Raw genomic sequence first — 10,802 nt, 5'->3', positions numbered from 1 at the left:
CTGCGGGCGCGGGGCGCGGCGCTGGTGGCGGCGCGGCGCGGCGGGCACATCACCTTCCACGGCCCCGGGCAGCTGCTCGCCTTCCCGGTGCTCGACCTGCGCCGCCGCCGCCTCCCGCTCCGCGCCTACGTGGCCGGGCTGGAGGCGCTGGTGCTGCGGCTGTGCCGCCGCCTCGGGCTGCGCTCGGCCCGGGCGCTGCCGCCGCCCTTCACCGGGGTCTGGATGGGCGACAGCAAGCTCTGTGCCATCGGTGAGCGGGGACGGCCCCCGGTGGCACTGCAGCCGGGAGGGACAGCGGGGGTGCCGAACGGAAGGGTCAGGGAGAGCTCAGAGCCCTGGCAGGGCCTAAAGGGGCTCCAGAGAGATGGAGATGGACTGGGGATGGAGGGACAGGACACAGGGAATGGCTTCAAATTGTCAGAATAGGTTTAGGTTTGATATTAGGAAGGAATTCCTGGCTCTGAGGGTGGTGAGCCCTGGCACAGGGTGCCCAGAGCAGCTGTGGCTGCCCCTGGATCCCTGAAAGTGTCCAAGGCCAGGCTGGATGGGGTTTGGAGCAATCTGGGATATGATGGGAGGTGTCCTTGCCCATGGAACACCTCCCAGCCCAACCCATCCTGCGATTCCCTGGGCACAGGGGCAGAGCCCTGCAGGAACCTGGATCTGTAGGCACCGGGCAGGGTGGGTGGGCACCGGGGAGCGTGCAGGGGTGGGATTGGCCTCCTGAAGAGGGGCAGCACAGTTTGGAGCCCCTGCAGCCCACCCAGCCCCCAGCACTTGGCACCCCTTGCTCGCAGGTCTGCCAGCCTGCAGCCCAGCCCCCGGCCTTGCCCCCTGCCCTTGCACCCCTCCACGTCCTGTGCCTCTTCCTGGGACCCTGCAGCCTGGACTGGGGTCCTGCAGCTCTCCCCATGGAAACCCCGGCGGTGGGAGGTGTTTGGGGGTGCAGCGCCGGGGTGGAGGGTCTGTACATGCTGCAGCCCATCTGCCCCAATTCTGGGGAGCCTGTCTGTGCGTTTCCCCGGCAGAGAGGAGCACGGCGTGCCGGGGCGGGATGCTGGCAGCGGTGTGGGCAGCGTGGTCTCTCTCAGTGTCTCCCCGCAGGGCAGTGGCGGTGCTGACGGCTGGGGGCTCTCTCCCCGCAGGTGTGCACTGCGGGAACCACATCACCTCGCACGGGCTGGCGCTGAACTGCTGCACCGACCTCTCGTGGTTCGAGCACATCGTCCCCTGCGGGCTGGAGGGCAAGGGCGTCACCTCGCTCAGCCGCGAGCTGGGCCAGCACGTCGCCGTCGGCCACGTCCTCGAGCCCTTCCTCGACTCCTTCCAGGAGGTGTTTGAGTGCACTTTGGTCTCCGCAGAAGAGCCCGGGGATTAGGATTGCCGTGCTGCCTTGGCCGGGTGTTTTGGTGCCGGGGCAGCCCCGGGGTCTCTCTTGTGAGACGAGTTCTCGTGCCTTTGCCTGTGGACTGTGGGTGGACCGTGGCACAGGGTTTCAGGCTGCTGCTGGACTGTCCAAACCTGCCCTGGGGCTGTTCTCTCCAGCCCTGTGAGTCTCCATCCCTCATCTGAGACCTCCGTGGGTGCCACTGACCATCCAAACCTGCCCTGGGGCTGTTCTCTCCAGCCCTGTGAGTCTCCATCCCTCTGTGGGTACCATGTCCCCACGTCACTTGCTGGGGAAGTACCCAAACAGGTGCTTTTGTGGGGTTTTTTTCTGCTTTTTTTTGCCCCACAAAAATTAAAGATTTGTGTGAATGCTCATGAATTCACATGAACTCACGTGGGTCATCCTTCCCTTGCTGAAAGAGGCGGATTTTATATATAAAGAGAGTTGCTGGGAACTTTGGCTGCCGATCCCTTTCTCATTTATTTACCCCAAGGCTTTATCAATGACAACCTTTTTCTCACCCTGAGCCCAGGGAAATTCTCACGTGGCAGAGATCCTGGCGCCAGGGCGGGAGGAAGGTGGCTGTAGGCACTGCTGGACAGGCCACTGGAAAAGGGGGAGGAGGGGGGGAAAGGCTCGCAAGGAGAGCAGCCACGGCTGTCGTGGATCCTGTGGGACTGCACAACATTCCAGCTGTGCAGACCTGCGGCTGTGCACGGGGTCTGTGGGGCTGCAGGAGGTGCTGCTGAAATCGCTGTCCCAGCTGCAGCAGCCTGAGCTGAGCTCGTGGGTGGGTTTGTCCCGGGCTCAGGAGCCAGCCTGAGGCTGGGGTACCCACACCCTGCCCAGAGCAGGAGCTGACCCCTCGCACAGCCCCTCGCTGCTGTCCCGAGCCTTCTCCCTGCCCCACGAGCTCTGGGGTCCCTGTGCTGCTGCCCAGCTCCGGCACTCCTTGTGAGCCCCCCGCGGGTGCCCAGCGGGGCTGGGGGGAATGGAGCAGGCTGTCCTCCGGGCAGGACGACGTGCCCGGGCAGGCTCGGTGCCGTGTCGGGGCTCGGGACCGCCGTGCCGGACGAGGAGGGACAGGAAAGCGTGGCCGGGGGAAGGCGGAGGGAGCGCCGCTCTCCCGCCCCACCGAGCCCCGCCGAGCCCCGCCGGGGCCCTGGCAGCCCCCGGGGCCGGGGACACGCCGGTGGCCGCGGCAGGTGGCTCTGCCCGGGAAGGGGAGGAGGTTGGCGGCGCTCCCAGCCCGCGGCATCCCTCCCCGGGCAGCGATGCTCAGTCGCGGCTCAGCCTGGCAGCGGCACAGAGGGCGCACGAGGTGAGTGCGAGCCCCCCGCTCCCCTGCCTGCCCTTACACCCCCCCTAAGGTGGGTACCCCCAGGTCCTGCCCCATCTGTGGGTGCCCTCCTGGGATACACGCAGATCTTGCCCCAGACTTTCCCAAATTCAGCCTACTTCTCTTCGGTCAGCAAGGCAGCCAGATCCGACCTCATGCCCGTGGGCTCGTGGCTGCTCAGCCCCTCCCTCCTCCTCCTCCTCCTCATCCTCCTCCTCCTCCTCCTCCTCGCAGCTGGGGTCTCATCCTGGAGGTGCACCCCGAGTTTAGGGTGGCCCGTTTGGGATCAGCTGCCTCTGCACGGGCAGAGCTGCGGGTGCAGCAGGCAAGGGGTGCTGGGGAGTGCTGGGGACAGGCTGGATCCCTGGGGGACAGCAGCGGGGACGGCACACGTGGGGGCTGTGTCCCATGTCCCCTCCTGGCCGTGCCTGCCCCGGCGCCCCAGCAAGCTGTGAGGGTGCACAAGGGAGCCCGGGGGGCTGGCAGAAGAACACCATGCCAAAGGAGGGATCGGCAGGTCACAGGGCGTCTGGAAGCCACAGGGAAGGGAGATCCCCGGGGAGGTTTAGGGCAGCAACCCCTCAAGGTGTGTTCACAGTGACCTGCGAGGGGCTGTGCCCACCATCCCCACACATCCCTGAGGAAAGCAGGCTTTGAACCCAGCCCTCCTGCTCCCTCGGGACCGCTGTGTCCCCACACTGTCCCCAGCCCCGGGGAGGAGAGAGGGGCAGGCAGCTGCCCCGGAGCCCTGGGAGCTTTATCTCCTCTGCGGAAGGACTGAAATCCGGGGAGAGGGCTGCTGGCACTGCAAAGGGTCTGCCCCACCCCCGCTCCGTGGCAGAGGAGCAGTGTGGGGCCGTGCAGAGCCCCGGGGGCAGTTTCACCTTGGGGCAGCCCCTGTGAGCCCGTCCTCCCTGCAGCCCGCGGGGACATGGACGGCACCAACCGCACGGAGCCGTGGCAGCGCAGCCTGCAGGCGCTGCTGGGCGCCCTGAACCAGACCCTGCACGGGGCCGTGCCCTGCCCGGGCCGGGCCCCGGCCAGCCCCGCCGCAGGAGCCACGCGTGGGGAGCACGCCAACGCCCACGCCTACATGTACATCCTGTTCGTCATGACGCTCTTCGCCGCCACCGTGGGCAGCCTCATCCTGGGATACACCCGCTCCCGCAAGGTGGACAAGCGCAGCGACCCCTACCACGTCTACATCAAGAACAGGGTCTCCATGATCTGAGCCGGCCCCGGAGGCACCGCGCTGGGCACATCCCCTCGCTCTGGGGTGCGGCAGCGCTGCTGGCCCCGGAGCTGCTGGGACCCCAAAGCTGCTGGGACCCCAAAGCTGCTGGGTCCCCAAAGCTGCTGGGACCCCGGAGCTGCTGGGACCCCCCAGAGCTGCTGGGACCCCAGAGCTGCTGGGACCCCGGAGCTGCTGAGAACCCCAGAGCTGCTGGGAGCCCCTCAGAGCTGCTGGGAACCCTGTAGAGCTGCCGGGAGCCCCCAAAGTTGCTGAAACCCCCAGAGCTGCTGGAACCCTGTAGCGGAGCTGCTGGGACCCCCAAAGCTGCTGGGACCCCGGAGCTGCTGAGAACCCCAGAGCTGCTGGGAGCTCCCAAAGCTGCTGAGATCCCCAGAGCTGCTGAGACCCCAGAGCTGCTGGGTCCCCGGAGCTGCTGGGAGCCCCTCAGAGCTGCTGGGACCCCGGAGCTGCTGGGTCCCCGGAGCTGCTGGGAGCCCCTCAGAGCTGCTGGGACCCCGGAGCTGCTGGGTCCCCGGAGCTGCTGGGAGCCCCTCAGAGCTGCTGGGACCCCGGAGCTGCTGGGTCCCCGGAGCTGCTGGGAGCCCCTCAGAGCTGCTGGGACCCCGGAGCTGCTGGGTCCCCGGAGCTGCTGGGAGCCCCTCAGAGCTGCTGGGACCCCGGAGCTGCTGGGTCCCCGGAGCTGCTGGGAGCCCCTCAGAGCTGCTGGGCCCCCGGAGCTGCTGGGTCCCCAAAGCTGCTGGGAGCCCAGAGCTGCTGAGAACCCTGTAGAGCTGCCGGGAGCCCCCAAAGCTGCTGGGAACCCCCCAAAGTTGCTGGAACCCACCAGAGCTCAGTCATGGAGGAGCTCAGTCCTGGCTGAGCAGTGCCAGGATGCCCTGGCTGGCAGGAGCTGGAAGAATGTGAGCTGCAAGCAGGTGCTGGTCCTGCAGACCCACCCGGGCTCCACCTGGGCTGGCGGGGCAGCTCCTTTCCCACCGTGGTCTGCGGGGCTGGCAGGAGCCTTCAAGGAGAGTATTTCCCCATCTCCCTGCTCAGATCACCCTCCCTGGGCTGCCAGCAGCTGTGACCGTGCTTAGGGGGTTTTTTGGGTGCTGAGACGCTGTGATGTTTGAGCTGGGCTGGGCCCTGCTGCTCTGGCAGGGAATTAAAGGGAATTAAAGGAGGTGCTGGGCTCGGGGCACTCGTGTTTGCTTCTCCTCCGAGCAGAGCCTGAGGCGATCCCTGGGGCACGGCTCTGTGCCAGAGCCAGGGGATGCTGCAGGGATAACCTGTGCCTGCATGCTGCCAGGGGGGATTCGGGGGCAGCATTCCCGTGGCATCACAGCTCTTAGATGGGACAAACCCCCGGGATGGGACAAATCCCCGGGATGGAGCGGGATGGGACAAACCCCCGGGATGGAGCGGGATGGGACAAACCCCCGGGATGGAGCGGGATGGGACAAAACTCCGCGATAGGACAAAACCCCCTGGGATGGAACAAACCCCCTGGGATGGAGCGGGATGGGACAAACCCCCGGGATGGAGCGGGATGGGACAACCCCCGGGTTGGAGGGGGACAAAACAAATCCCCAGGATGGAGCAGGATGGGACACATCCCCGGGATGGAGCGGGATGGAGCAGGATGGGACAATCCCCGGGGATGGGACATATCCCCGTGCTGGAGCGAGCATTCCCAGCCGGAGGCTCTGTCCCTGTGTCCCTGTGTCCCTGTGTTCCTGTGTCCCTCTGTCCCTGCTGTGCGGGCAGCGCTGCCGGAGCCGCGGGCACGCTGCGGGCCTGGCCGGAGGTCTGTGGCTCCAGGCATCTCCCAAGGCCTCTCCAGGCTCCGGATGGCGATGCCGGGCTCTTTCCTGCTTCCTTCCTGCTGTCAGCTGTAGCTTTGGCCTTTTGTACCGCCGGTCCCAAATGCGTTTTCCATGGGGTGAGGGTGCAGCGGAGGACGGGAAGGGGATGTTCTGGGTCCTGCTGGGCTCCTTGGCTTTGGGAAGCTGGCTGCCTTTGGAGCTGGCCCGTGGGGTGGCCGGTGTCCAGTAAACGTCCCTGTCCTTGAGAACAGGCTGTGGGGCAGCGCCGGTGTCCCTCCCGCACGTCCCAACCTGCTCATAATGGCATAATGAGCGCCTTTAATTGCAGCTAGATTAGCTGGCCCACGGGGCCTTTCCGCCTGCATTCCAAGGTTAAGCACAGTTGCAATCCTGAGCCCGAGCAGTGACGCCAAGCCCTAATCCAAGGAATAATAGCGGCTGCGAGTGTGTTTGGGGCAGGGCTGGGAGCCTTGGCAGCGGGGCAGGGCCGGGTCCCGCTGTGCCTGCCCTGGCCTGGGTGCAAAGCGGGCCAGCGGCCGTGGGGTGATCCCAGGGCATTCCCGAGCCAGGCAGGGCTCTCTGGGCACAGCTGTCCTGGGGCACCTGGCCCGAGCCCGAGCGGGAAGCGGCTCCAGAGGCTTCGCTCCGTTTATCCGGCACCTGCAGTTTGGGAAAGGGAAACAAACCTTCACCTGCAAATAAAGCAGGGAATGGGGCCAGGAGGGACAGGCACTCTGTGCTGATCCTTTTCCTCCACCTCCCCGGGGGTTGTCCTCCTCCACACCAGCCCTTCCAGCGGGATGAGCCGTGGAGCAGCCAGGGCCAGGATGTGGGGCCATGGGATGGGGGCTGGGTGGTGAGCGTGGTACCCCAAAATGCCCCCAGCGGGGTGGAATTCTTGCTTTTCCCACTTCTGGGAGAGAGGGATGCATCTGGTGACTCCGGAATCTCTTCTGATGCTGCGACAAGGGGGAAAACCCTATTGAAGGACAGCACATAGCAAAAATATAAAAATTTGGGGGGGAAAAAAAATGCTGCTCATCCCTAATCTGGAAGATTGCGAGGGTGAAAATCCCTCCTGCGAGACACAGCTGCTGCAGCAGTGGTTACAGTGATCCATTGGCAGCTCCACTGTCCATCCAGTGGAGAAAAAATCTGGTAATTTCGGACCAGAGCCTGCGGCGGGGAGTCCGGCTGGTGCCACCAGGCTGGGTGACAAGATGCCAGTGCCACCTTGTGGCAGCTGCCTCGGGGTCCCGGTGTCACACGCCCGGGTCACCCCGGCTCCCGCCTGGCTGGTGCCCGTGGCATCCGCGGGCTGGGGCAGCTTGAGAAGCATCCTCAGCAGCAGACTGGGCTGCTCCCAGGGCTAGGGAAGCAGGGATGTGTGAGGGAAGGATGGATTTGGGAGCCCCCTGAAACGGGTTTGCTTCAGGAGCCGGGGGAAGGGTTCTGCAGCTCTCTGGGTGCTCATGCCAGGGCTCAGGGATTCTCCCCAGGAGCAGGGGATCCTGGCCAGGCTCACAGGGCTTGGTCAGCAGCAAGGAGAGGCTCAGCACAGAAGGGCTGGCATGTAGGAACGTGCCCTCTGTTGACCGAGTGACAAAGCTGTCCTTTGTCCCCTTAAAAGGGAAAGAAGCCCAGAAGTTTTTCTCCTCGATTAGGTGAAAAGCCACCTCTTAGGACCTTGGGGACTTCGCCTCAAACTTAAGGACAGCCAATCGGACAGGAGCCAAAAAGTCCCGCCTGGGCAATTAACCAGAAAAAGGAGTGAACAAAGAAACGAATCACTTCTGCAAAATGTTTTACCAGAAACAAAAACCTTTTGCACCCGACTCAGTTTTTCTCTTTGTTATTTTGCCTTTAATAAACCTTTTTGTTGCCAACACTGCAGCAGAAGCCATCCTGCTAATTTTGATGCCTCCAAAAGTAACTGAACTCTCTTAAGTGTATTAAAGACCCCCAAAAGCTTATAGAAACTAACTCAAAACAACTGCTGTAACACTGGGAGTGTGCCTGTCTTGGCTGAACCCCCACATCCAGCTGGGCAAATTGTGGCTGGCTGCATTTGGGGTTGAACCAGTGCAGCTAGGAACAAACACCAGGCTCCTGGGAGGCCGGTTCATTGGAGACTTCTTGTGCTGGCACACAGCAGTGGATCACGGGTCAGAGGGAGTCTGGAAAGAGATATGGAAGCGCGTGGGGAGCTGGGGCTGCCCTTGGCGCAGCGGATCCGTGGCTGGGCTGTGGGGGAACGGTGGGAGCCTGTTCTGGGGCTGCTCTGAGGGGAGGCACGAGGGAAGTGGCAGCGTGGGCACGGGCTGCTGGCTCCTGCTGCCTGGGAAAGGCTGGCATGTCGGAGCCCAGGACGTCCCTCTGGCTGCCTGGATGGCTCAGAGCCCTGGCAGGGCCTTGGAGACCCTGGTGTGCAGCCAGAGACCCCTGTGGCTTTGAGCTCAACCCACGGAGCAAATTGCCAACTTTATGTGAAGAATTACAAGGCACAAAGGTTTCAGTAGCATAACAGCAGTTGTCACAGGGTGAAAGGTGGAATTTTGAAGAATTTGACTACGGGGGTCTAGGGACAAGATGGAGGGATTTGGGCATTGTCCTGTCCTTCTCCCTTCTTCTTCCCAGCCTCCATCTTCTTGGTGATGGTGGCACTTTGGGATTGGTGTGGAGTAGAAAGTCCCTGTCTAACACAGGTGATAGGTATTGGAACACAGCTGTAAATATGGAATACCTAGTTTGCAGTATAAAAGACAACACCAGCCCTATGGGAGGGCAGTGTGCCTCGTACCGACCTGCAGAGCAGATCTTGGCAGGCCAGACAGAAAATGCTTTAGACAAAAAATAATAAACAACCTTGAGAACGACAGCTGAAGACTCCTGATCTCTTCTTCGACAGCTGGACTGGGGAAAAGAGCTTTTAACACACCTTGGGATGGTCTCAACCAGAGGGAGCACGAGGGTGGCACAGCCTGGCTGAGCAGGGCAGCCGTGCTCCAGGGAGCTGCATTCCCTCCTGCGAGCCCTGCCACGCTCCCCACCGGCCCTGGCGGCTCCCTGCACACGAGCTGCTGGCTGCCAGCAGCCTGGCAGCCCTTCTCCTGGCAGCCTGGCTCCATCCCTGCCTGGCAGCCCTTCTCCTGGCAGCCCTTCTCCTGGCAGCCTGGCTGTGGGCCCTGGGTGCTGCTGCTGCTCCCTGGGCTGTGGCACCACGGGGAAAACACAAAGACCTTGGGTTTAATTTCCCTGGGGCAAGGTGATCAGCTTTAAACATTCTTCTAGAGGCTGATAAACCCTCAGATACTCTGGGCTTTGCTGCCATCTCCCAGCAGGGAGGCCAGCACAGCCAATCTCCACCAGTGGATCTCCTCCCATCATCTTTTCCCATGGCTGCCCTGCTCTGGAGCTGCTCAGAGCATCTGCCAGGGCTGCCTTGGAGACAGACATCCAAAGCTTTCTCACATTTGGGAAGTGACCATCACATCACAAACAGCTCCTCTCTAAGATTTTGCAAAAAAAAAAGAAAAAAAGAAAAAGAAGAAAACCAGAAGTTGACAGCGGAAGGAGTGGAACTGATGCAGGAGCAGCACATTCCTGCTTCCCAGCCATTCTGGATCAGCTGGCACTGAGGCAGAGCTGGAGTTGAACGCTCTGGCAGCTCCTGCTGCAAGGGCTGATGGCACTTTGTGCACAGAGACACTCGGGGCCGAGGGCTGCGCCGTGGCACCGAGCTCACTGCCGTTCAAAGGCAGCACTTCTGTGCCCATCCACGCCCTGAGCTGTCACAAGGACAGCATTCCTGAACTCACGTTGCTTCCCAGTGTGGGGAGCACCGGGGAGGTCCTGGGCAGTGCCAACGCCTCGGTGCTGCAGTCATTCCTGGGAAGGATCCACTGCTGTCCTCCACCAGGCCACCCTGCTCCCCAGGGGAATTGCCGTGGAGCAGCGCTGCCAGGGGGAGAAGGACAATGTTCCACCTTCCATCCGGTTTTGGGGGAAACCCAAGGCTTTGGGGGCTGCTGTGCTCTCTCCTTGAAGACAAAACACAGAGGAGGAGACGGAGCAGCAGAAGCACCAGAGCACCGAGCTCTGCAGAGACGTGCAGGGATGCCTCTCCTCCTCTGCGGGCTCCACCAGTGCTGCTGCAGGTGCTGCACACGCAGCAGGGACTGCATCCCATTTCCTCCTCTGGCAGCGCCCAGGCTCTTCTCCCTCTCTGCTCCAGGAGCAGGGAGAGGATGAGGAGCATCCTCACTCCTGCTGACCGTCCACCTCCCCATCGTTATCTTCAACCAGTAGTTCCCTGGGACAGATCATCCAAAGGTTGATCTGCCCACGCCCAGCCAGAGCTCTGGACCAGAGGATTTGTTTGTGTGTGAGCCAAACTCTCTTCTGATGGATCATTTCCCTCCCTACGTACACTTTCCAACACCTTGCTGTCCTCTGGGGTGCCCCAAACACCTGCTGGGAAGCAGTGCCACTTCCCAAAGCCTCCCATCTTCCCAGAGCCTGCAGAGCTGCCCCAGCCCTGGGGACACAGCACAGGAGGGCCTGGGACAGTGGGAGGTGTCCCTGCCATGGCAAGGGGTGGCAATGAAATAAGCTTTAAGGTATTTTTTCAAACAAAACCACCCGTGATTCCATGATTCCATCCCTCTGCAGTGCCTGCTGTCACTATGGCAACCTCTGCGAGGACATGCTGTGGGGTGGGGATGCTCTGAGGGACTGGGATGCTCAGGAGGATGAGGATGCTCAGCGGGATGAGGATGCTCAGCGGGATGTGGTCACTCCGAGCCTGCTGCTCAGGGCCAGGCAATCCAACCAGAGCTGATGCCGCCGGGGAGGGCTGTGATTCCCCTCCTCATGGCTTTGGAATTGCCATCTGGAAACGCTTCCCGGGGAGCGGCTCACCCCCAGGGCAGCGCCCTGTTTGTTACCCTCTCGGAGGGAGCGCAGGACGCTGTGGGCAGCCCGAGGGGCGCTGCCGGGCGGTTCCGGGCAGGG

The 10,802-nt window shown here is 62.7% G+C and overlaps 2 protein-coding genes across 2 annotated transcripts; both read left to right on the top strand.

Moving 5' to 3' along the window:
- LIPT2 (lipoyl(octanoyl) transferase 2) lies at positions 1 to 1,778 on the top strand (the record flags this gene model as incomplete). Its single annotated transcript, XM_041400140.1, has 2 exons — positions 1 to 250; positions 1,146 to 1,778. Coding segments are annotated over 2 exons (483 nt in total), but the record flags the coding sequence as incomplete, so codon positions are not given.
- A 161-nt stretch (positions 1,779 to 1,939) lies between these two features.
- On the top strand, positions 1,940 to 4,278 carry KCNE3 (potassium voltage-gated channel subfamily E regulatory subunit 3). Its single transcript, XM_041400132.1, has 2 exons — positions 1,940 to 2,711; positions 3,650 to 4,278. Exon 2 carries the CDS (start codon positions 3,661 to 3,663, stop codon positions 3,958 to 3,960), a length of 300 nt encoding a protein of 99 aa, XP_041256066.1. The 5' UTR covers positions 1,940 to 2,711; positions 3,650 to 3,660; the 3' UTR covers positions 3,961 to 4,278.
- Positions 4,279 to 10,802: the final 6,524 nt, after the last annotated feature.

Source organism: Onychostruthus taczanowskii, unplaced genomic scaffold, assembly GCF_017590055.1.
Source record: "Onychostruthus taczanowskii isolate IOZ18803 unplaced genomic scaffold, ASM1759005v1 scaffold172, whole genome shotgun sequence".
NCBI lineage: Eukaryota > Metazoa > Chordata > Aves > Passeriformes > Passeridae > Onychostruthus > Onychostruthus taczanowskii.
The sequence above is the reverse complement of the archived record's forward strand: the minus strand, read 5'-3'. Positions and strand labels throughout refer to the sequence as shown.

Bases quoted from the DNA above. Each gene is read 5' to 3' on its own strand.
- KCNE3 (XM_041400132.1), top strand. From the start codon at position 3,661: ATGGACGGCACCAACCGCACGGAGCCGTGGCAGCGCAGCCTGCAGGCG.